General features: G+C 37.2%; 1 protein-coding gene across 2 annotated transcripts in view; it reads left to right on the top strand.

The window, feature by feature from the left end:
* Positions 1 to 27,284, top strand: part of NOX4 (NADPH oxidase 4) — a 175,551-nt gene that overhangs the window by 35,083 nt on the left and 113,184 nt on the right. For both annotated transcript variants that reach the window (XM_068977093.1, XM_068977092.1), the window contains exons 4-8: positions 108 to 192; positions 5,443 to 5,540; positions 10,523 to 10,550; positions 17,585 to 17,657; positions 19,726 to 19,806. In XM_068977093.1, the coding sequence (XP_068833194.1) occupies positions 108 to 192; positions 5,443 to 5,540; positions 10,523 to 10,550; positions 17,585 to 17,657; positions 19,726 to 19,806 (365 nt within the window). The remainder of the gene's footprint in view (positions 1 to 107; positions 193 to 5,442; positions 5,541 to 10,522; positions 10,551 to 17,584; positions 17,658 to 19,725; positions 19,807 to 27,284) is intronic.

Below are 27,284 nucleotides of genomic sequence, written 5' to 3'. Positions count from 1 at the left end.
AGCTTTGTATTTCCAAAGCTTTGTGCATGTAACTGATTTGCTAAATCACTTTTATCATATTAAATTTTTTATTTATAATTTTTTTATATTTAATTTTTTTAATTTAGGTTCCAAGCCGGAGAACCAGAAGATTGTTGGATAAAAGCAGAACATTCCACATAACCTGTGGTGTGACTATCTGTATTTTCTCAGGTGAGGAAAATCAAAAGATGTTAAGTATTATGTTAGGACATTTTATGGATGGCATTTTTATTGTTTATGGTTTTCCTATTATGTAGCTTAATTTTCTCTTCCATGTGTGTAAAGAAATTTATCTAGTGGCATTACAGAAAATGGGTAGGTCAAGTATATTTATATATGTATTCAAAGTTTGGTCCTTAAGCTGGTACTGGTTGTTTTTCAAAAAGGAAATAATTTCATTTAGAAAGATTGGAAGAAGGTGATTAAAAGTTTTCAACCTCTAAAAGTAATGACATGATAGAAGTTTAAATTCTTGAAAATTAAAATGTGAAATGTGCATTCACAGAATATAATTCCTTCAAAATTATATTTGTTAAATGTTTCTTTGATATTACTACTTGGGCAGAAGAGCAAATGTCAAAATTGTGGAAGTTTATTCTGCTCAATTCCAAGTTTAAATGTAAAGTGAGAATCTTTGATTTTTAAGAATCATTTTAAAATATATGTTTATCCTGAGCAAAGTTTTGAAACAGAAAGTTATAAACATTTTTATTAAGTGCATGCATGCCGTCACTTCAGTCATGTCTGACTCTGTGAAACTATAGACTGTAGCTCGCCAGGCCCCACTGTCCATGGGATTCTCCAGGCAAGAATACAAGAGTGGGTTGCCATTTCCTTCTCCAGGGGATCTTCCAGATCCAAAGATCAAACCTGTCTTCTGCATTAGCAGGCAGGTTTTTCACCCTAGTGCCACCTGGGAAGCACATGGACTCTGTCAATGGATTGTATAGGTCTATCCCCAGCTGCTCATCTGCCTTACTGTGTGACATAATCTCTCTGATCTTCATTTTGTTGTTAACTGTAAAATGGATTGGCAGCAGCACCTACCTCATGGTTTTAAGAAGAAGATGAAAACATGCGTGTGAAGTTCTTAGGATAGAATTAATTATTATAATTTACAAGCTCTTGAGTAAATTATCTCAGTGCTATTGTGTTTGTTTGCTTAGTCATTCACTTGTGTCCAACTCTTTATGACCCCTTGAACTATAGCCCTCCAGGCTCCTCTGTCCATGGGGTTTCCCAGGTAAGAATACTGGAGTGGGTTGCCATTTGTGGTAAGGATTAGGGTTGGATTAAAGCTAGAGAGTGAAAGGTCAGAAATGGAGGATGATCAGGAAACATTGGCACATTCTTAACTTGATTTTTTCTAGACAGTAGTTGTGTCCAAATATGCCATCAGTTGGAGAACAACCCCAAGACTGAGATGGTGTAGAGTGTTGCCATGACTGAGCTTGTGATTCAGAGGGTTTGCATTCTGCCGCCCACTAGGGGTCTGACCATAGCTAAGTCACCTTTCTTCTCTTCTTGACTTAAAGATTTATTTATTTTTGACTTTGCTGGGTCTTCACTGCTGTGGGCTTTCTCTGTTTAAAGCAGGCTTCAGTAGCTGTGTTGTATGTGGGATCTTCTAGGACGAGGGATTGAACCTATGTCCCCTGCATTGGCAGGTGGATTCTTAACCACTGGACCACCAGCAAAGCCTCTAAGCTTACGCCTAGTTTTCTTATCTGAAAAATAGGGATGTATTAGCTGTAAAACAGGATTAAATGAGAAAATCCACACAAAGCACATCACTTTCTCTCTGCTGCCTAAAATCAAGCTGTGAATTCTTTAAAACTAAAAATCTTTTTAGGGTCTTCCCAGGTGGCTCAGTGATAAAAATATGCCTGCCAATGCAGGAGACACAGATTCGACCCCTGGGTTGGGAAGATCCTCTGGAGGAGGAAATGGCAACCTATTCCAGTATTCTTGCATGGAGAATCCCATGGACAGAGGAGCCTGGTGGGCTACAGTCCAGTTCAGTTCAGTTCAGTCACTCAGTCATGTCTGACTCTTTGTGACCTTGTGAATCGCAGCACTCCAGGCCTCCCTGTCCATCACCAACTTCTGGAGTTCCTCCAAACTCATGTCCATCGAGTCGGTGATGCCATCCAGCCATCACATCCTCTGTCATCCCCTTCTCCTCCTGCCCTCAATCCCTCCCAGCATCAATCTTTTCCAGTGAGTCAACTCCAGTGAGGTGGCCAAAGTATTGGAGTTTCAGCTTCAACATCAGTCCTTCCAATGAACACCCAGGACTGATCTCCTTTAGAATGGACTGGTTGGATCTCCTTGCAGTCCCAGGGACTCTCAAGAGTCTTCTCCAACACCACAGTTCAAAAGCATCAATTCTTTGGCACTCAGCTTTCTTTATAGTCCAACTCTCACATCCATACATGACCACTGGAAAAACCATAGCCTTGAGTAGACGGACCTTTGTTGGCAAAGTAATGTCTCTGCTTTTGAATGTGCTGTCTAGGTTGGTCATAACTTTCCTTCCAAGGAGTAAGCATCTTTTAATTTCATGGCTGCAATCACCATCTGCAGTGATTTTGGAGCCCAGAAAAATAAAGTCTGACACTGTTTCCACTGTTTCCCCATCTATTTCCCATGAAGTGATGGGACCAGATGCCATGATCTTCGTTTTCTGAATGTTGAGCTTTAAGCCAACTTTTTCACTCTCCTCTCTCACTCTCATGAAGAGGCTTTTTAGTTCCTCTTCACTTTCTGCCATAAGGGTGGTGTCATCTGCATATCTGAGGTTATTGATATTTCTCCCGGCAATCTTGTTTCCAGCTTGTACTTCTTCCAGTCCAGCGTTTCTCATGATGTACTCTGCCTAGAAGTTAAATAAGCAGGGTGACAATATACAGCCTTGACATACTCCTTTTCCTATTTGGAACCCGTCTATTGTTCCAAGTCCAGTTCTAACTGTTCCTTCCTGATCTGCATATAGGTTTCTCAAGAGGCAGGTCAAGGCTACAGTCCATGGGGTCACAAAGAGTCAGATACGACTGAACGACTCAGCACACACACACGAAACCTTTTAAGGAAGGTGAATATATCTCTTAAGGATATATTTCATACAGCTGTTACTTAGGGCACCTTTTCCGGGAGAATTAAAAAGAATGGTATTTCCTCTTAGGATGCCTTTGAACTTTGGAGACATAAAATATGTAGTGAACCTGTAAGCCTTCTGTTTATAATAGAGGGATTTTTTCCCTATAGATTTTAGAAATGCTGAAGCTTAGGACACAGTTCTGCTTCAGTGATGTTCCCTATCTGTGCTGCAGTTGAGTATCACCTAGACAGCCTTTTTTCTCTGGAGCCCTGTCTTTGCATGCTAGTTAACCTACGTTCAGTTTCCGGTCTATTTATTTGTAGGACCCTTTTCCTTCCTTTAATCGGGGCACTGGTACTAGTTTATGAATCCTTTAAATAACCCCTAGATTAGTTAGCATTCTATCCCTTCTCTCTCACTTTCATTTGTCTGTGGGGGTAATTCAGAACACTTGGCCCATCTACATACATCTCATATGCTAGGTTGGATTGGCTGTAGAATTTTCACTTTCCAGGCCATGTCTTTTTTTGAATCACAACACTCCATAAGGTATAAACTGTAATATTTTCCTAAGCAATTTTGGTTTATTTACCTTATTAAGTCTCTTATTTCTGTCATTACCATTTTACAGAAGAGTAAACTGAGGCATTAGTAGGCAAGTGATGTGGGCAAGAAAACAGGTTTTCTAACTAATTAAATGTTGCTCTTTCCAGTACATTGTAATGTGCCATTAATTTTAACCTTATTTCATCTATAAGGAAAGCTTGAGAAGGGAGGAGGCTATTATAGTGCTGTGTAAAAAGTCATTTGCTTCTTTCTTCTCTAACCTCATGATAATTTTCTTCTTTCTGACCATGCCAAAAGGAATTTCTCTGCAACTCTCTAGTAATTTCCTAACTCTTTGGTATAAGCTCTGAGTCAGTTGACTACTCATTAGCGCACCATTGTAGGCAGATTATTAAATGGTGATTATTATCTTCCTGCGTTTTTGTCCCATGAAGTTGTTACCAACAGTTTTGCTATTGGATTGAAACACTATGTCTTGAATCTGTGGACTGTGAAAAATGTTAACTGGTTAAAAGCCTTTTCGTGGGCTTTTATCTTAGGTTGAGTATCAGTGAAGTATACAAAATATATAACAGGTGTGGAGCTATAGGAGAGGCGAAAGATTAGAAAATATATAATACAGCATTTCCCCCTTATCCATGGGGAATACTTCCCAAGACTTCCAGTGAATGCTTGAAATCAATGATGATATGTCCTGTATATACTATTTTTTCTTATACACACACACCTGTGATAAAGTTTATAAATTAGGCACAGTTAAAGATTAGCAATAATTACTGTTACAATTGTAACAGTATGCTATAATAAAAACTAAATGAATGTGATCCTCTTCTCTCTCAAAGTATCTTATTGTACCAATTTAATGCCTCTCTCATCTTAACTAAACATGCGCTGTGGCCGGTCCCTTCTGCAGTCTGAGGTGTGACAGCAAAGTGCGCACAAAATTCTTTTTCCTTTCCCGTTTCTGGGATAGAAAACTCACTCTTACTGTGGATCTTAGCAACCTCAACATAGGAAATTTCTTTTCCTTATTAAGTCAAGAACTTTCACCTCTTCACTTAAAGGAGACACTTTACAGCTTCCTTTGGCATATCTGAATTGTTAGCATCACTACAGTTGTAGTTTGGGGCCATTATTAAATAAAACAGGGCGACTTGATCACAAATACTGCAATATCTCAGACTGTGGATCTGATAACCAAGCCAGTTACTAAGTGGCCAATGGGTGGGATGTTTTGGACGGAGGGATGATTCACGTCCCAGGTGGGATGGAGCGGGACAGTCAGAGATTTCATCACACTCAGAACAGCATGCCGTTTAAAACTTATAAACTGTTTATTTCTGGAATTTTCCACTGAATGTTTTCAGACCACAGGTAACTAAAGCTGCAGGTAGTGAAACAATGAGTAAGGGGGGATTACTGTATTCAGGAGATGCTTAAATGAATAAATAAATTCGTGTATTATTAAACACACGTGTGTGTATGTGTGTCAGTGTGTGTTGGTGTATTTCTAACTCTTGACTTATTAGGGTTATTTTATTTTGGCTTTTGAAAATTCTATTTCTTTACATTATTTCTCATGCTAAAACTGTGTATAATTAAGATTCTTTGTGCTTTTAAGACTTCCCATTTAACTGAACATTTTGTTGTCTATATGGTTGTCAAAGTGTGACCCTGTGTTTATGTAAGGAGAGGAACCAACTCCCCTTTATTGAGTGTATCTGAAAACCCCACTGACTGGTGTGACTCCGTAGGTGTGCACGTGGCCGCCCACCTGGTTAATGCCCTCAACTTCTCAGTGAACTACCGCGAGGATTTTGTCGAACTGAACGCAGCAAGATACCGAGAGGAGGTGGGTGGCCTCTGTCTTCTCATTTTCCTTTCACTTATCATGGGATGACTAATGAGGGTCTGTGATTTTCACAGAAAATTTGTACCTTGCTGCTCCTTTTGAGTGCTTTTAAAATGCACTTGTCAAGTTGAGTTTTATTCCTTTTCAACAGAAAATATATGTAATTACTATTTCACAGTCTCTCCTGCTGAACCTGAAAGTTCAAAGAGTGTCTACTTATTGTGCTCTGCGGTGTTCACATGGTTGCCACTCAGGCCTGCCTTCTGCCTCCCAACAGTTTTGTCTAATTCCCATCACTCAGTGGAGACTGTTGGGTAAAAACACAACAGGGTAAAAATCCTTCAGGAACTCATAATGTGCTTGAGGAGGAAAAGGGCAGAAAAGAAAGTTGACTATTTGATGATCCTAGACCATCAGTTGATTTTACTTAAAAGTATTATTGAATTTTAATGCTTTACTTTGCTTGTTTTTTTTGTTTGTTTTGTAATCCTTATAATAGGTGACCTTGGGCTGAATTCTGTAGGGGGCAATATCTAACTTAGAGGTGCTCTTCTCCATGTGGAGCTGCCCGTAAAGTGGAATTGTATGTGCAGGGAGCCGAGCTGGACCAAGAAACAGAACGTGCACAGCCCTAGTTAAGTCTCTGTTGCTTGACACCCTCATGGTGTCCTCAGGCTGCCTTTGGTTCCCAAAGCCAAGACTGCATCAACACCAAAATGTTAGGGTCCCATGTGATCAGAACCCTGCCCTGTTCTGCTCAGTTTCGTAGTGACTTACTAGATTGTTCTCCTCACTCCATCTTCTGCTTATATATCACCAGAGTTCTCTAGATTTGTACCACTATGATCATGTGCTCGACCTCCCTCCCAAGACAAATCAAAGGCCAAAGTAATGACAAACAAACAGGGAGATAAATCATTAAACCAAAATAACAAGTAGCCCTAGATTAATCCCTTAACTATGCTAGTATCTTTTAACATACCAGTGTAATTTCGTTGACCTGGGTTAGAGGGAGCCCCTAATATTTTTCACTGCTGAGCAATCTGTATGCAGGTCAGTTTCACTCCTGAGAAATCTGTATGCAGATCAAGAAGCAATAGTTAGAACTGGGCATGGAACAACAGACTGGTTCCAAATTGGGAAAGGAGTATGTCAAGGCTGTATATTGTCACCTTGCTTATTTAACTTATATGCAGAGTACCTCATGCGAAATGCCAGACTGATGGAAGCACAGGCTGGAATCAAGACTGTCAGGAGAAACATCAATAACTTCAGATATGCAGATGACACCACCCTTGTGGAAGAAAGTGAAGAGAACTAAAGAGCATCTGGATGAAAGTGAAAGAGGAGAGTGAAAAAACTCTTCAGCATTCAAAAAATGAAGATCATGGCATCTGGTCCCATCACTTCATGGCAAATAGATGGGGAAGCAATGGAAACAGTGACAGACTTTATTTTCTTGTGCTGCAAAATCACTGCAGATGGTGACTGCAGCCATGAAATTAAAAATGCTTGCTCCTTGGAAGAAAAGTTATGACAAATCTAGACAGCATATTCAAAAGTAGAGACATCACTTTACCGACAAACATCTATATCATCAAAGCTATGGTTTTTCCAGTAGTCATGTATGGGTGTGAGAGTTGGACCATAAAGAAAGCTGAGCACTGAAGAATTGATGCTTTTGAACTGTGGTGTTAGAGAAGACTCTTGAGAGTTTCTTGGACTTCAAGGAGATCCAACCAGTCCATCCTAAAGGAAATCAGTCCTGAATATTCATTCGAAGGACTGATGCTGAAGCTGAAGCTCCAATAACTTGGCCACCTGGTGCAAAGAACTGACTCATTGGAATAGACCCTGAAGCTGAGAAAGATTGAAGGCAGGAGGAGAAGGGGATGACAGAGGATGAGATGGTTGGATGGCATCACCAACTCAATGGACATAAGTTTGAGCAAGCTCTGGGAGTTAGTGATGGACAGAGAAGCCTGGTCTTCTGCAGACCATGGGGTCTCAAAGAATCAGACACTACTGAGGGACTGAACTAATATTTTTAAAAAGTTCACCAGGTGATTGTAGAGTATGTGCTATGCTTAGTTGCTCAGTCATGTCCAACTCTTTGTGACTCCATGGACTGTAGCCCACCAAGCTCCTCTGTCCTTGGGGAGTCTCCAGGCAAGTATAGTGGAGTGGATTGCCATGCCCTCCTTCAGGGGATCTTCCCAACCCAGGGGTCAAACACAGGTCTCCCGCTTTGCAGGAGTATATTCAACATCAAGAACCATGAAGAAGTCCAGCTCCTTAGCATGCCAGTGGAAGCTCCGCATGTAATGATTTCATCCCAGAGAGAGCCCCCCACCTCTCCCTATCTCCCATTACTTGCCCTGATCATATGGGGTTACTTGTATCTTACTACACTATGAAAATTCTTTTTTAATCTTTTCCTTCTTTGCTTCTCTCTTCTGCTTTATAATTCACATGTCTTCAATAACTGTAATGATTTAATCATTTTATTTTAATATACTTTTTATTAAGATGCCAGTATTCTAGTCATTTTAGGATTTCTAGGTATTAAATTTATTTCACTTTAAGAGAGATAGAGGCTTAATGTAAAATATTTTAGAACTCCCAAGCAAGTGAAAATTGAAAGCTTCTCTTCCAAAAATAGCCACAGGTAATGATTTTATGTTTTCTTATTTTGAGTGATATTTTATGATATATATTCTTTAGCAATAGCAATTTGTAAATATATGTATTGTGACTTAATGTATCATAAAGTATACATCTGCCTCATCTTCTTCATATGAATATACCGTAATTTATTTTTAGTCTTTTTCTTATTCACGAGTGTTGAGCTGATTCCAGATTTTTGTCATAAACTGAATGCTAATAAATTTATTTTTTTTGTACAGTTCTTCTAGGCAGATTTATAGAAGTAATTTTGGTTTCAAAGGTACACACATTTTTAGTTTTGTTGGACAAATTACTTTCCAAAAAAACTTCACCAGTTGATATAGTCTACCAATTTTATTGCAATGCTTATTTCTACACCTCACTCATTTAAAAAAAAATACTGCTGATAAGATAGATGAAAAATAGTAATTCATTTTAATTTATATTTTCCTTTTTTCCCCTTCTTTCCTCCCTTCCTTTGCTTCTTCAATCATGTCTTTCTCCCCCTCTTCTTTCTTTTAATAAATATTTTTGAGTGCTTAGTAGGTATCAGGCCATGTACTAGATTAAGATGAAAAAATACACACACACATTCACACGGAGAGATAATACATATATAAACAATTGTATTCTTCTGTGACTTGTCTTTGGAAAGGATGGGTTTGTGTCGTGCACCTTACTGTTCTTGCTATGTGCTTAACACTCTTGTTTTCTCCACATCCCCAGTGACCCCTCCATTCTCCACTTTGCGATGGGTGGCACATTCATGATGGAATAGCTTGGTTGGCCTCATCTTGTCACCTGTGAAACAGTCTCTGCTCTTATACCCCATATTTCCTAACAGTTTTATTCATCTTCTGAGGTTTCCTAGCTAATTACTCATATTTCTGGTATTACCACTTTGTCCAGTCCATCTTGTATTTTTCCTAGTTGTTTATGTACTAGGTTCCTCAAGATTATGGGCCTTCCTAGTGGTTCAGATGGTCAAGAATCTGCCTGTAATGCAGGAGACCTGGATTTGATCCCTGGGTTGGGAAGATCCCCTGAAGAAGGGAATGACTATGCACTCGAGTATTCTTGCCTGGAAAATTCCATGGACGGAGGAACTTGGCGGGCTACAGTCCATGGGGTCACAAAGAGTCAGACACAACTGAGCAACTAACACTTTGAAACTCTAGATTAGCCTCTAGTTATATTTTTAATGCCATGTTTCTAACTAGAAACCATTGGACCTAAGTTTGATGAGGAGCTATTCTTGGACAAATGGTCCTTATTCAGGGTCCCTGAAATTATTTAAATGGCTTCCTACTTTGTATATAGCTTGGTCTGACCACAGATTCAATGGGGGCATGAGAAAAGTAATTCATAAGTTGTATAATATTAGGCCCCTTTGGATAAAAAAAATTAATCCACATTCTATTGGGCATTGATATAAGATTTCCAGAAGACAGAAGGGAGTTGATTTCAGTCCATTATACCATGGGGATGTAATTTAAAGGAAATATTACAGTAACAATATTAATGTATTTCTAATTAGAAGGAAACTATCTTCCTTAGTTGAATTTTATCACTACTTTTCACGGTAGCATTTGAAACATTGTAGTTCTCAGTATTCTTTGCATTGAATTTGCACAGCATAACCCCCCGCCCATATATTTTATTACTTTTGATTCTCACTGTTTTGACACGTGCTAGGTGCAGTTGGCAGTTGTGATAGACAGAGCATATATTAATGTTTCCACATTATACCTAAAAGTATTGAATCCCAAAATGATCAAAGAGTGGGCTTCAGGCCACTCCCACTAGCCTATTTGGCCATTAAGATGAAAGCTTGGACCTCTGACTTCTCATCCAATATTCTTCCCTTTTCAAATGGATAAATTTCTTGGAATTTGATTTTGTATGTATGCTAATCTCTGGGCTTCTCTGGTGGCTCAGACAGTAAAGAATCTGTCTGTAAATTAGGATAAATGAATTCAATCCCTGGGTTGGGAAGATCTCCTGGAGAAGGGAATAGCAACCCACTCCAGTATTCTTGCCTGGAGAATTCTATGGACAGAGGAGCCTGGCAGGCTAAAGTCCATGGGGTCGCAAAGAGTAGGAAATGACTGAGCAACTACCAGCATCACCACCATAATCTCCTCTAGCATTGTAAAGACATTATGAAACTTAATTGAAACGCTGTTATTTCCATTGGGAGGACAGTATCCTACATGCCTAACACATGGCTCTTATCGCTCACAGACTCCTTACAGAATTTTGTGTTGATCAGTGTTTTATTTTTCAGCCATTTTTTTTTTTTCCTTTTTCTTCAGGATCCTAGAAAACTGCTCTTCACAACTGGTAAGTTGTTAATCACTGCAGCTTCTATACCGTGTTTATATATATGCCAAAATACAGCATGGGAAATGTTCATGTCAAGCAACTGTTCAAGCATAAGGTTTCAATGAAACCAAAGGGCCAGGGCAAACCACCAGGGTTCAAAGGAATGAAGAGTAAAATTAAGCAAATGTATTTGCCTTTCACATATTCTTTCAATGGAAATTACATAATACTTAGTGGCTTAGGAGTGCCTGCCATGTGCCTGCTATTACAACAAGTACTATTGGAGATAATACGGAGGGAATAGGTTTCTGTTTTTGAAGTTTTGGAGAAAAAATACCAAGCACTCTGAGTATCAGTGTCGTTCTTAATATTTAGTAATTTAGTAGGATATTTTCTGATCTTAAAACAGAAGAGGAGAAACAGTCACTAAAATAATTTATTTTTCTTGAAATGTGTCTCCATTCTCATTTTTAATTTATTTTCCCTTCTTAAACATGTTGTCCATAAAATCTCAGTCTAGACTATTAATCTGTTAAAGTGCATTTGAATATCTCAAAATTTGGCCCTGATGTTAGTACAGTTCTAACTATTTTTTCTCTTTCTCAATCTTACATTTATAATAATGAAAAGGAGACTGTATTTGGGGGATTTGGGGCACCTGTTTCAGAGACATGATGATTGTGGATGGGAGATAGTCTGTCATAAAGTCTTGGCTGTGCTACCTTATTAAGGATCAGAATTGCATACAGGACTGAAACATTGCTCTGTTAAATGCATTGTTTCTTTTTTGAATCAGTCTTATGATGAAAAATAATAATAATTCAGGTGTTTCTCCTCCTCATGTCACAGCTACCTATTTATAATATATATTTTCTGCCTATATATTATGATATTTGCCATTTGCAAAGTGCATATTTCACAGTTTCTCCTTAGGAACACAATTTAGTTTTGTTAACAACTTTGCTCATTGAAAACATGTTTTTATTAAAGTCTTAAGAATTGGATGAGAACAGAAGGGAAGAAAAGCAGAAAAATTAAACCTTATGTATGAATCAATGTATTTTTTTGGTTCATATGGATCAATTTTAGAGAAATAAATAAGAACTTTGTTTTAATATTCTTTTACTGCATAGAATATAGTTGAAGCCTTAGAAATGCTTTAAAAAGTTTAGTTTATAAAAGTATAAAAATATCTCATATGACAAAGATATTACATTAAGAAACTTGGTAAAGTTAATGCTTATAAGTAGGTGATCTCTCCCTCTGCATGAAACACCGTCATCCTGTGTTCTTTCCCAGAAATTCCTATGAGTGTGTTGAGCCAAGTGGAGATAATATTATACTTAAAAACACAAATTCCTGGTTTCACCATAGAGAGAGACCAAATCGGGACCTGGCAGAGTGTTTTATTAACCTTCTCAGTACTGTTTTACCTTCACTGAGCATCTGGTTATACTCCTGAGCATAACTTCTCACCACTGCCTACCTTTTACCTCGTCTCTTACTCTCTTTTCTTCACCTGTTCAACTCTCACTCACCCTTTAAGTGTCAGTTGACATACCCCATTATGCACAGATGTCTCCCTAATTCCACTAAGCAGAGCTGATCTGTTCCTGGCCTGGGACCATAAAGATACATGGTAAATGCTATGAATAATTGGTTTCCTTCCATATACTGTAGAGTAATTTATTACCTACATATATGGTGTTTTGCACTTGAAATCAGTTTCTTCACAGTGGAACAGGGCTACCCGCAGAGGATGCAGAGAAAGCATTTTGTGGAGTTTCTCTCAATACAAGCAGAAGAATTGTCCCAGATTAGCGTGTTGGTATCACTTTGGTGGCCCAGTTCCATAAAATTTGATGAAAGAAATACTATACTTTTCATCAGGAGCCATTTATTTCCCAGGAACACAGACCCAGTCCCCCTAAATATGATGTTAAAGCTCCTCTATGGTATTTTGACTCACTAAATAAATGTTAAAAACATTCCAATTAAGAACTTATAGAATAAATTTAACAGATTGAATTATTCAAACATTTAAAAACACATGCTACGTATCTCCAAATTTGGTAGTACTTCGTATGATGAGGATAAAATGCCCAGTATCCAATTTCGATTAGAAAAACCCTCATAAACAAACACAGTCATGTCTCCAATTATCTTGGTATAAACAGGATGATGAATACAAGATGGTATATTTCTGACTACATTTGGGTAGGGATGAAATTAATCTTTCAGTTCATCTATAAATGGCAGTGTAGTGCAGTCATTCATTTTACGGGCTACTAATTAACCTAATATGCATAGATCAAAAACAGTAAGAGTAAACATAATAAGCATTTTTTTTCCTAAGAAAACAAGCATAGATTTTGCTTTATAACTTGACGACTGAGAGAGTTCACAATGTACTTCATTTTGCTAAGTGACTTTGCCCAGTGAACTCAGACTAGCCCAATACTTTCTAACCTGTGCTTCCTGATTCTTGGGATATGTGTGCTAATAGAGGCTAATTTATTGGGACTTGGCTGAGCTGTTATCCAAGGCTAGGTTAGGATGCTCTTTGATGTACCTCGAAAATACTCAATGTTTGGCTCTCTTTCAGCACTTAATACCCTGTGTTGCAATTGCCTGCTTATCGTGTCTCCCACACTGGACTGAGATTTATCTAACAGCATGATTCATTTTTAGTCTAGCACTTGACAGTAAAATACAGATGCCCAGGAGGTAGTCCCTGAATGGATAAAAGTCATTTTCTTGGCCTTTTTTAAAGGGAGCATAATTGCTTTGTAATGTTATGTTAGTTTTTGCAAAGGGTGTGGAGAAAAGGGAACCCTCTTGCACTGCTGGTAGGGATGTAAATCAGCCACAATGGTGGCTCAGATGGTAAAGCATCTGCCTGCAGTGCGGGTGACCTGGGTTCAATCCCTGGGTTTGGGAAGATCCCCTGGAGGAGGGCATGGCTACCCACTCCAGTATTCTTGCTTGGAGAATTCCATGGACAGAGGAGCCTGGTGGGCTGCAGTCCATGGAGTCTCAGAGAGTCAGAAACAACTGAGAGACTAACACTTTCATGGAGAACAGTGTGGAGGTTCCCTAAAAACTAAAACTAGAACTATCATATGACCCAGCAATCCCACTACTGGGCACGGTGGTGGTGGTGGTTTAGTTGCTAAGTCGTGTCCAACTCTTGCGACCCCGTGGACTGTAGCCTGCCGGGCTCCTCTGTCTGTGGGGATTCTTTAGGCAAGAATACTGGAGTGGGTTGCCAGTTCCTTCTCCAGGGGATCTTCCTGATCCAGGAACTGAACCCAGGTCTCCTGCATTGCAGGCAAGATTGTTTACCAACTGAGCTATGAGGGAAGCCCACTACTAGGTATAGACCCTGAGTAAACCATAATTCAAAAAGATGCATGAGGGGAAGAATGTACACCTGTCGTTAATTCATGTTGATGTATGACAGAAATCAAACCAATTTTGTAAACCAAACAATCAATTAAAAATAAATAAATAATAAAAAGACATATGTACCCCAGTGTTCATTGCAGCACTATTTATAATAGCCAGCACATGGAAGTAACCTAAATGTTACATATGAATGGATAAAGAAGATGAAGTATATAATGTATACAATGGAATATTACTCAGCCTTAAAAATAAATGAAATTGGGTCATTTGTAGAAAAGTCATCTGTTTTTAAACTTTTACTTGTTACAGAGATATTTTATGCAACATTTCAGGTAATTGGTTGTCCAGTGTCTGTTTAATTGCAGTAACAGAAAATCTTAGCTTTTTTAAACTGAAGTATAGTTGATTTTCAATGTTGTGTTAGTTTCAAGTGTGTAGCAAAGTGATTCAGTTACACATGCATATATATATGTGTGTATATATGTGTGTTTGTGTATATGGATATATATATATATATTCAGATTCTTTTCCATTATAGGTTATTACAAGATATTGAGTATAGTTCCCTGTGCTATGCAGTATGTCATTGCTGTTTACCAATTTTATATATAGTAATGTACATATATTAGTCCCTAAATCCTAATTTATCTCTCCCACTCTCTCCTCTTTGGTTTTTAAGTTACTCATCCCACCATTTTTTTTTGACCACTGTGACTGTAATTTTTTTTCTTCTCATTGCTAATTATAAGTCAGTTTTTCTTCTTCATTGCTATGAAGTCTATTACTTTATAAATTGCAAACTCTGGAATTTTTGTACTTCTGGGAGAGAGAAAGGAAAAATGAATTCTTTTGAAAAGAAAGATAACTTCATAAATCTGAAAAAAAAAAGCATCATATTAAAAAGCATTGAATTGATTCTCCTTAGTTTACAGATGAGATTCAGTGAGATTAGGATTTGGCTTTAGGGACAGTAACAGGGCTATAATTCCAGGATATACACATATGCCCTAGGTTATTTGAGGCTTCTATTTCATCTTGATTTCAAATGGCTGAGGTCAACTATTTCACCCTAAGTCTTTCTAATATGTTTTCCATGATCTGCTCTAAAAGGAATGCTCGAGTTCAGTGTTTGGGGAATATCTGTTCAAATTTAAACTGGTTTCTTGACTTTAGTACCTCTCAGAAATTTTACATTAATGTGCCCTGTGATTCTTCAAGGAATAGTTAGAGCATTTTTCATCACTGGAAATTAATACCTAAAAGAATTGATGTTCAAATAATACCCTTTGGAACTTATACCTCTCTTCTAAACATGCTCCATTTTTTCAGGTGTCCTGATGAAGTGATTTGCAGACATTATAAAACTAATTTTGGCACATTCAGGACTATATACAGGAAACCTTGTATGCAGACACAGTAGACATTCATGAAGCCTCAGTGAAATTACTTAAAGGCCTCTCCAACCACAAATTTCACATTATAGAGCCATCTGGGAGTCTATCATTTATTTATTCATTTAGACAGATATGGATTTTTTAAATTACTTGGAGCCAGAGAGAGGGACCTTCTCTCTTTTTTCTTCTTTAAATTTGAGTTATAACTGAAGTACTCTAAATTATACATATGTAAAGTATGTTATCTGATCACTTTTGACATATGTATATACATAAGAAACCGTGATCAAAATCAAGATAACAAATATGTCCATCATTCTAAAAATGTTCTGTGCTCTTTTGTAATGCATTCTGCTCTCTACCCCTCCTAGTTATGGATCCACTTTCTACCACTAAAGAATGCTTTGAATTTTCCAGAATATTGTATAAAAGAAATCATAGAGCTTATATTCTTTCAGGGTTTTTTTTTGGAGGGGGAGTCTGGTTTTTTCACTCAGACTAATAACTTTGTGGTTCATCTGTGTTCATATGTGTAGGTATATGTTATTTTTTAATATTGCTGATTAATTTTTCAGGCACAATAAATAATTATCCATCCATCTGTTGATGGAGATTTAAATTGTTTATAGGCCTTGAGTATTAAAGTGGTTAATGAATATTTTTGAACAAGTTTGGGGTGGCTATGTTTGTGTTTTGGGGGGATAAGTATTTGGAAGAGGAAAGTCTTTGTCATTTTGTAGGCCTGCTGTTCTTTTTAAAGTGAAAAGTTAAAGTGAAGTCGCTCAGTCGTGTCCGACTCTTTGCAACCCCATGGACTGTAGCCTACCAGGCTCCTCAGTCCATGGAATTTTCCAGGCAAGAAACTGAAGTGTGTTGCCAAATCCTTCCGTGTGAACTAGTGTTCTTTTCTTGCTCTTCTGTTACCCCTAGGAAGTAAAGCAGTGCGAGAGACAATAGCAAAAGGAGTGCCCTATGGAAGAATTTAGAGGGGAGATGATTTGGATTGGGGCATCAGGGAAAGGCAAGTTTTGTTAGGCTTCCAAATCTGTGTACTGGGAAGAGTGAAAAGGAGCGTGTACTCAAGTATTAAGTTCCATAGACCGACTCCCTTATTTCTCATGTGGCCCTTTACAAGTGGAAACTTGTTTCTACTGTATTGGAATTTCCAATATTATTTTCCAACCATTCCATACCCTCTGTGATCCTAATGATGCATATCAGTTTTGCCCTGGTGTCACCCCCAGCTTGTTTGCTTCTGTTGATGGCTCTCCCTCCCTGCTGGGCCTTCTGTTGCCTAGGTGCTTCCTTGTCAAGAAGAAGAGTAGGGAGATGTCTATAATTTTGGAGACAGAAGTGTTTTAATACCTTTTCTAGAAAGATTTGAGATGGACTTTCTTAGCTAGGTCATTTAGTACTTACTGTTGCTCATGTGATTGTAAGAGTAAATTAAAGGTAAGTTATAGACTATTTTATTAGATAGCAATAAGATAATGAGAAATGAGACTATTGTGATTTTTCGCTCTTTGATATAGCATATCACCTGTTCATTTTGGATGTCCTCTATGAGCTAACACTAGGTTTGTAGCAATCTATTACACCAGTATTAATTTTGTAAAATGGCATGTTTGCACGCTTTCTTTGTAAGAACAAGTGTTATGTAATATCAGAAACACTGATTTTAAAATATTTTCTATTCTAAGGGGAATTATGTCTGAGAGTGTTCTTAAAACATCAGCACTGTAATTTTTTTCTTTACATTCACCATGTTTTGTTCTACAGTTGAAGTTGTGGTTTTAGAAAGATTCAAGTTTTGCTTATTTTTTCTGGAAATTTTTTCTAGATAACGAAGTCCAGAAGAAATCATTTGACATTGACTCTGACGGAGAAAACCAAAGCAGTTAGGATGTTCAATGTCAACTGTGTCCTGTTGCATTAGTTATTGATGTTTGCTGTAGTTACGTTCCTGTCAAAGTGTGCGTGTAGTCACCATTCTGATCGGAATATTTGAAAATACTAAAAGGGACCTTTCTTGAAAGGTGGAAAAGATTCTAATTTGTCTTAAGTACCTTGAAACTAATGCTAATAAAAAAAAAAAAAGGTTTTTTTGACAGAGAACATGCAAGGAGATAGATGATTTCAATTAGGCTTCCCACAGAGCAGCCTAGTACTTTGGATTTTAAGGTAATAACTTTTTGTACTTTTTTTCTCAGTATGACTTAAGTTAAAATGTACTTATGTATATTTTTATAGTTCCTGGCCTGACAGGGGTCTGCATGGTACTGGTACTATTCTTGATGATTACAGCTTCAACATATGCGATACGGTGAGTGTCAGAGCCATTATTTTGATATTTCTTGGTCAGACTATTTAGATTTCCTTCAGATTATCTTCATTTTCATATGTAGAAAATGTCTTGATTAACCCAAATGCTTAGTCAATGCAGTATTCTGGTTCCTGTGTAACTAAGAGGGAAATAGAGACATTTCTATGTATAATTTCCTGTTTTGGAAAAATCTTTCAGTCAGATATTCTGAGTGATAAGGAATTGTGTATGAGGATGTTTCAAATGGAATAAAAGGAAGATGTGGCTTATTAAACATTAAAAAAAAATGCCTCAATAACTTAGAATAGGGCATTACTATGATGTATACCTGAAACTAACATAATATTATAAGAAAACTATACTTTAATTAATAAAAACAGAATAGGACTTACTTACAAAAATGACCAAGGCCTTGAACTAAGTGATAGTTGGTAGAAAGTCCTGAAGAGGACTTTGCCATATATGAGAACCTGCTAAGTAATAAAGATGCCACTACAAGCTTGTGAGGAATGGAAGGCTTAAGTGAATGAAATTCTAGCTCCATGACAAAGTTAACTGTGAAAAATTACACCACTGAAGATTTGGAGGAAACTTTAAGTTATATTTATCAGTGCTCATAATGGACAAAGGGAAATATAGGGAATATTTAGCTATCTAAAAATATGAAAACTGAAACTCCTGCAATGCCAATATACATTATAAAGATTAAAAAGTAAGCATGTTACTGGGAACATTATTGCACTCACGTGGAACTGTGCATGCATGTTAAACTGCTGCAGTCGTGTCTGACTCTGTGAGCCTGTGCACTGTTGCTCACCAGGCTCCTCTTCCGTTCTTCATGTGAGAATACTAGAGTGGGTTGCCATGCCCTCCTCCAGGGGATCTTCCTCACCCAGGGATCAAACCTGTGTCTCTTATGTCTCCTGCATTGACAGATGTGTTCTTTACCAGTAGTGCCTCCTGGGAAGCCCTTCTATGGAACTAGTACATTCTTAAATTTGAATAGTTTACTTATAGCAGTTGAGAAATATGCTGTAGAAATGGGTAATTTCCATGAACAGGTAAGTCACAGAAGAATTGAAAGCAAGTAATACTCCAAGATACTGGAGATATATATATATAGTTGAGTCTGGGTTTGGGGAGACAGGCACTCCTTCACTGTGATTGGGTTCTTAATTGATAACCATGTTTTATAGAGCAATGGGTGATGTATATAAAGAAACTTTACAAAATGTGTGTCCTTTGATGTAATTCTACTTCTAGAAATTTAGATTAAAAAAGATCCTATCTATGCAAGTAGGTGAATGTTATAAGGGTGTTACTGATCTTGTTTGTGGTAGCAATCTGTGACTGAAGTAAATGTGACTATATTGGTTATTGCCTAAACTGGGAGTTCTAAAAGGTTTCCGGGGTTGTTATCAGAATCATCTAAGCTTTTATCAGATAGCTTCCCTGAACATCCACTCAGATATATGAAATAAGTAACTGATACTCTTTTTACTTCTTTTGAATATTTTATAGGTTGTGTTTATTATACCCCTCCCTTTTTAGAATCTTGGTCCTCCCCCGGGCCAGTAACACAAGATATTAAAGTTATATACTGTCTAGAAAAATTATATAAAATTTTGATGAGCATTTATTTAATTTATCTCCACCTGAATTTCCTTTGAACTACTCTCAAAATACACATTAGGATAGAAACATTAGTTGTTTTTAAATTGAGAATATTGATAAACAAAGGCAGCAGTAGTACACATTAGCAGACTGTTGCCTGCTCCTTCACCTTACATCATAATAATTTAAAAATAAACATGTATCTTTTCCTGTATCTTTATTTTTCCATGTATCTTTATTTGAAATACAAAGAATCTTCAAGATGATAAAGTGTTGCTTATAATTTTTGTCAGTTTTCTGCAATGGTATGCTAATATGTTGATATTAATAGATAAGTCTCAGATGAGTTTATATTTCAACTTTCAATAGTGACATGTATTTGAAAGGATGCATGCTTGTTTTATTGAGATGGAGTCGGAAGTGAAATTGAAATTAAGTTGTTTGTTTTTTTCAGAGTTTCTAACTATGACATCTTCTGGTATACTCATAATCTCTTCTTTGTCTTCTACATGTTGCTGATGTTACATGTATCAGGGTAAGTTTAATAACTTTTAAAAATCATGTGTGCTTAAAAATGGGGTAATGACAGATGAGTCTATAGAAATTTTCATAGGAAATGGCAAAATTGTTTGGTTACTGGAATTGAGGGTAGTGTTAAGAGTGGGATGAACTGCTCTATTTTGGACATAGCATGTTTTAATGAAACTAGCCTAAAAGTATATTAAAATGGAAAGACAAAATTACTTCTCCCACAATGTTGTAGATTTTAAAGCCTTCTATAATTATATCTTTTTTCTAATTTTTTTTTAAAAATTTTAATTGGAGGGAATATATGTATACTATTATAGTTATATCTCAATAAACTTTAAAAGAAAATGAGCAGGAAGTGAAGAACTTCAATATATTTAATGTTTGAATTTTCAGAAATTCCTTATATCTTGCTGCTGCAGAGTTTGTAACAATGGAGTTGCCAATTTTTAGTTTTAAGAAGTCCTAGGGGCACTAGTATTTGCAGAGAAAGCCAAGGATTTACAAGGACCAAAGAAAAAAAATCTGTGAAAAACACCAGAAAAATCACAGAGGGAAAAACAATAGCTTCCAAGTTGTTACAAAGAATATACCCCAAATTCTGTGAAACGTATGTGGACCCAAGCAGTATACTCAAATGTATGGTGCTTAAAATAATTCATTAGGTTAGAGGATGTAAGTAATATACTTTTTGTGTATGTACATGTCTGTATGATTACCACAGTGGACCTGTGGTTTTAACACTCACACTAATATGATACAGTAGGCCATTGTTCGGCACTAGATTCACTTGGTTTAGTAGAAGGATACAGGACTGGAAACAGAATGTCAGCAGGATAATGTCAGATGCTTCTTCAGTAGGAGTCCCTCTAGATGTTCAGGAACCGTTTTCCACCTTCTCTCCATTTCCTCCTATATAGTAACTCAGTTTTAAGGTGAGATTGTATGGGTAGACAAGGACTACTTTGCCTTGGAGAAGGCTCAAGCTCCACCGGAATCACTCTTGATAACGATCCAGCTTTCCTAAAGGGATGCTCTCAGTTGCTAGAACACTGCATCAGGAAGCTGAGTCAGCATCCTCCTCGTCCAGATGTGTTCCGTCGGCAACACACAATGCTGACTGGTAACACAGCTGTCACTCCTTGTTTGTCTTAACCCGGAATGTTTCCAGGGAGATGGTATGTGGAGAAAAGTTCAGGCCAGCTGTTAATTTTTTCTTCAGAATGTTTTATAATATACTTTCTCAGTGCAGTAAATCTTATCCATAAATGATATACTTACCTCAAGCTGCATGTTCAAAATGTTTTTCCTCCAATTTTGGAGGCCACTGGTTTAGATATCAGCATTTTATGGATCTCTGTCTCCCACGTCCTAGTTTACTGTCTCCCATGTCCTGGTTTAGTTTGTTCTAGAACATATAATTGTAGAGCATTAAACCCATGGATGGAGGAGCCTGGTAGGCTGCAGTCCATGGGGTCACGAAGAGTCGGGCTCGACTAAGCGACTTCACTTTCACTTTTCACTTTCATGCATTGGAGAAGGCAATGGCAACCTACTCCAGTATTCTTGCCTGAAGAATCCCAGGGACGGGGGAGCCTGGTGGGCTGCCGTCTATGGGGTCACACAGAGTCGGACATGACTGAAGCGACTTAGCAGCAGCAGCAGCAGCAGCAGCAGACATATGGCTGGTGGCTCAGACAGTAAAGAATCTGCCTGCAGTGCAAGAGACCCGGGTTTGATCACTGGGTTGGGAAGTTCCGCTGGAGAAGGGGATGGCAACCCACTGCAGCATTCTTGCCTGGAGAATCGCATAGATAGTGGAGTTGGCAGGCTACAGTCCATGGGGTCACAAAGAGTGGGACACAACTGAGAACTAAAACACACACAGACACACACACACACAGCACATAATCCTGACTTCCAGCTAGCTATGGCTGCCACACGGGGAAGAGGGCCACAGTCAGTGGAACCTCTGGGTTCTGTTCTTTCCCCTTGTGGGGCTAGCATATTCTGTAGCACCAAGAAAGCCATTGATAGAGAAAATCTGCTTTATATTCTGTTCTTTAAGTGGCTTGTTTGGTTGTCCAGGGCTATTATCATAAAAGTGGACTATGATTAAAGAGATGTGCTACTAATGGTAATGCTGCTGCTGCTGCTGCTAATTCGTTTCAGTCGTGTCCGACTCTGTGCGACCCCATAGACGGTAGCCCACCAGGCTCCCCCGTCCCTGGGATTTTCCAGGCAAGAACACTGGAGTGGGTTGCCATTTCCTTCTCCAATGCATGAAAGTGAAAAGTGAAAGTGAAGTCGCTCAGTCGTGTCTGACTCATAGTGACCCCATGGACTGCAGCCCACCAGGTAGCATATACAGGTAGTGTACATGCTTCCATGTTACTCTCTCCATTCGTCCCGCCGCCTCCATCGCCTCACAACTGTAAGTCTGTTCTCTATGTCTGCATCTCCATTGTTGCCCTGCAAATAGGTTCATAAGTACCATCTTTCTAGATTCCATATATATGTTTTTCTCTTTCTGACTTACTTCAGTCTATATAGTGGGGAACACCTTTGAGTCAGTTCTAATGATGTAGATGAACATAGATCCGATTATACAGGGTCTTAAGTTTTTATTTTTAAAGATTAATATCTTGATTTACCTGGGCTTGCTATCTCTAGCTATAACAGATTAGATAAAAATACAATAACTTGCTGGTAAAGTTATTTATGCATTTTTTTGCCTTTAAGCTGTACTAAATTAAAATTCTGAAGAGATGTGTTTCTTTGTATTTCAAATAGAGTCACTTTTCAAAGGTTCAAGAGTTTAAATAGACTTCTGAAATTTAGACAGTAATGAGTTCTTTCTCCATTATGGGGGGAAATACAATATAGATTTAAATCTTGATTTTACTTTTGTGGAAAAGGGGTCATAAACAGAAAGTGATTTTATTTTATATAAAGAAATAACCAAACACATCTACAGAATGACTTATGTATTCAATCTCTTATACCAACTGAATTAATTGTTCTTTGTATATTATAGATAAAAATAAAGAAAACAATTATTCTAATACTGAAATGTGTCATGCAACAAATATACAATACTCTAAGTATTCTGTAGTATACATAGTTTATGAAGCTTAATTTTTAACTGAAGAATAATTGACAAATAAAATAGAATATATTTAAAGTGTACAAGCAAATTAATGCATCTATCACATTACATAGTTACCTCTTTTTCTAGCATGAACACTTGAGATTTACTCTCAGCAAATTTCAAGTATACAATATGGTATTATTAATTGTAATCACTGTGCTAAACTCAAATCTGCAGAATTTACTCATCTTCTAACTAAAAGTTTGTAATTCTGTGAAGTTTAATTTTTAATAATGCTACATAGATTACACTTCTAGTATGGATAAAAAACTACTACTGATAAATAATTACAGCTTTTTCAAAATGGAACATTTCTCAAAATGTTCTTTTTTATTACAAAAGATCTATCTATAAATAAATCTATTGAAGCTATTATTTGTTCCATTGTTGAAGACTTAGATATATTTTTTATTTATAAAATGCATTGTTAATTTTACTGTCTAGCTTTTGGTTATACAAGTAAAGTACAGCTATTCAAAACAAGCTTCTTGAATTTATATTGAAGTTTCTGGTTCAGTTCAGTTCAGTTCAGTCACTCAGTCATGTCTGACTCTTTGCGACCCCATGAATCACAGCACCCCAGGCTTCCCTGTCCATCACCAACTCCCGCAGTTCACTCAAACTCAACGTCCATTGAGTCGGTGATGCCATCCGGCCATCTCATCCTCTGTTGTCCCCTTCTCCTCCTGCCCCCAATCTCTCCCAGCATCAGAGTCTTTTCCAATGAGTCAACTCTTCACATGAGGTGGCCAAAGTACTAGAGTTTCAGCTTTAGCATCATTCCTTCCAAAGAAATCCCAGGGTTGATCTCCTTCAGAATGGACTTGTTGGATATCCTTGCAGTCCAAGGGACACTCAAGAGTCTTCTCCAACATCACAGTTCAAAAGCATCAATTCTTTGGCGCTCAGCTTTCTTCACAGTCCAACTCTGACATCCATACATGACTACTGGAAAAACCATAGCCTTGAGTAGACGGACCTTAGTTGGCAAAGTAACGTCTCTGCTTTTGAATATGCTGTCTAGGTTGGTCATAACTTTCCTTCCAAGGAGTGTCTTTTAATTTCATGGCTGAAATCACCATCTGCAATGATTTTGGAGCCCCCCAAAATAAAGTCTGACACTGTTTCCACTGTTTCTCCATCTATTTCCCATGAAGTGATGGGACCAGATGCCATGATCTTCATTTTCTGAATGTTGAGGTTTAAGCCAACTTTTTCACTCTCCTCTTTCACTTTCATCAAGAGGGTTTTTAGTTCCTCTTCACTTTCTGCCATAAGGGTGGTGTCATCTGCATATCTGAGGTTATTATTTCTCCTGGCAATCTTGATTCCAGCTTGTGCTTCTTCCAGCCCAGAGTTTCTCATGATGTACTCTGCATATAAGTTAAATAAGCAGGGTGACAATATACAGCCTTGATGTACCATTTAGCATTCCCAAAATCAGTGTTAGTCCACATTCTCCTTAGCATTTGGTATTGCTTGATTTAGATCTTAGCCAGTCTAATAGGTGTGTAGCGCTGTCATGTTTTGCCATTTCCTAAAGACACATGTATTTGAACACCTCGTGTCCTATTTCCCATCATCTTTTTTGATGAGATTTCTGTTCAATCTTTTGTTTTGGTTTGTTTTACTTATTTTTGAGTTTTAAGGGTTTATTTTAAAAAGCAATGCCCTTGTAAAAAATGCAAGTCCTTTGTCAGGTATGTGGTTTGCAAATATTTCTCTCAGTCTATTGTTTGTTTTTTTCCCCTCTTAAGAGTATCTAGATTTGAACAGAAACTCACTATTTGTTGGTCATTTGCTTTTTCTTCATCAATGTGTTAAGTAAAATAGTAGGGTATAGAAGAACAATGTAATATATAAGCTTTAGTTTCCAAGCATTGTTATTATTTTGAAATTAAAAAAAAATCAATTGAAAGTGCTAAAGGCAATTTTAAATTACATATTTTCCAAGTGTAAACATACTTTATTTTCCAGAATTCTAGTAGTGCAGAAAATTGAAGTATCAACATAAGCTAGAAATCATAGACAGGTTTTTAATTCAACAGCAAAGCTATTTGAAATTGTTGACTTTTATAATAAGGAGGAGCAATTGGTTTATATAATTTTCTAAAATCAATTTTATTTTTATAAAATCTCATTTTGAAGAAAGTTCAAAAAATGATTTTGACCAAGATTCTTTCAATCTCCCTACAACATAGCTAAGTAAATTTCTAATTTTGAAAATCCCGTTCTGTTTTTGGAAAGCTCTCATTTTTATGAAGTTATTTCTTGTTTGAAATAGATTCCAGAGCCCACATTCTTAACTACTAAATCAGGCTGGCTATTGGCATAGCTTCCCTGTATCCCATTTAAAACTGGAAATTGAAATTAAATGTGGTGCTCCTGGGGTATGCAATCTGTATTGGCTAAGTGGAAGTCTTATCTTTGCTCAAAATATTGCATGCAATATTATTTAGGATCCAATTACCTTGATTGTTTGCTGTGTGCTTAGCTGCTCAGTCATGTCTGACTCTTTTGACCCCATGAACTGGAATCTGCCAGGCTCCTCTGTACATGGAATTCTTCAGGCAAGAATACTGGAGTGGGTAGCCATTTCCTTCTCCAGGGGATCGTCCTGACCCAGGAATCAAACCATGGTCTCCTGCACTGCAGGCAGATTCTTTACCAACTGAGCTTCAAGGGAAGCCCAGTTAGCTTGATTATGCATGCCTTTAGCTTAACCTAGTTTTTATTCTTTTTGCCTATGTATTAGATTTTTTTCCTTTAATATTTATAAGCATTTCTATTGCCTGACACCCCAGAAAAGACTATTTCATATACACCAAACTCAATTAATTTTCAGTGATTAAATGGATTTTTAAAATACGTTATTTTTTTCCCTAGGAGATCAGTGTGGCGTGGCAATTAAGAGCTTACATCACTTACTTGCTGTAGGACCTTGCCAGATAGTTTGTCCTTTCTTGTTTATCCATTACATGGGATTAATAATGGAATATCCATATGATAGAGTTGTCTCATAGGTTTAAATAAGTGAATGCAACAATGTAGGCAGAATATAGATATACTGAATAAATGTTAGCAGGAAAAAAATTATACTTGCACTAATACAAATACCTGCGTAAGGAAGAAACTGCACATTTAATTGGTTGAACAATAATTTTTTTTTTATAAACACACATTTATTTTTTTCAAGAGCCCAGATTTTCCTATCAGCAAAGTAATCTGGTGAATGTGTAATGAAAATTGCTTAGCAGATTAGAGAATATTCCTTGAAAGGGCAACAATCTTTATAATGTTTTTAGACCTCAAAAGGGGAATCAATTTTAATGATAAAGGTTTATCTGAGGACTTTAAAACAAACCTTCTCCTAAGGAATTTTTTTTCCTCATTTTTAATACACTTTTATAGGAGATTGCTATTTTTACAATGCATTTAAAGATATTTCAATTCAGAAGATGATCAGAAAAAAATATTGTCAAGCCAAAAATGTTGCCTCTTTCCAGACATAAATGTAACTGGACGTTTCTTTCTTCATTTTCCTTTGAAGAGCTCATCAGGAGGAGAGATATACTGCCATTCTCACTTACTGATAAAAGGGATATTAGAGGGAAAAGCAATTATGAATGTCACAGAGTCTCAGCCCAGAGCCTCACCCAACTCCTTTGAAAGGCACACAGAGGGAACAGGGAACGCATTGTAAATGAGATTTGGCACCTTAGCTTCTCAATTTTAAGACAGTCAGCACTCCCACTGGCTTTAGCTCTAGGAAGTGTTCCCTGGGTGGTAATTGTATTTTACATTTTATTTACATAAGAGGCAAAATATAATGTGAGAATTCTGGAAAAGAAAGGGGGAGGTCCTCCTCAGATGTGTGGATGATAGTGAGAGCCAAATAATAGTAAATACTAATAACTGAGCCAACTGGACTTTTCAGACCATATTTTATTATTATACATAAATGATACCTGAGTTATTCTTTTAAACAGAGCTTTCTGCCATTTGGGACTACTTACTGGCATGAGTTTGTTGTAGAGCATGATTTATAGTCTGCTTAAATCATTTTTTTCAGAAACTTTAAAGGGAATGGCTTTCTATGAGTGTGTTTCTAAAAACATTTGTTCTTTAAACCCAAGGAACACAGTGAGCAGCCTTTGTCAACAAATACAGTGAACCAGAGGCATTGTCAGCTTCATAGGAATTAAAAGTCAAGAAGTTAACCTGGAGCAGACAAATACTTATGAGATGAGGCTTATTGTGTTGGTTTATCTTTCTTCTACTATACCCTGAGAAGAAGGAAATTAAAAATATACTGTTGAAGGTACTTATGCAAC

This window comes from Capricornis sumatraensis, chromosome 8 (genome assembly GCF_032405125.1).
Source record: "Capricornis sumatraensis isolate serow.1 chromosome 8, serow.2, whole genome shotgun sequence".
In the NCBI taxonomy this organism is placed as follows: Eukaryota; Metazoa; Chordata; class Mammalia; order Artiodactyla; family Bovidae; genus Capricornis; species Capricornis sumatraensis.
Note: the sequence above shows the minus strand (reverse complement) of the source record. Positions and strands in the feature narration are given on the sequence as shown.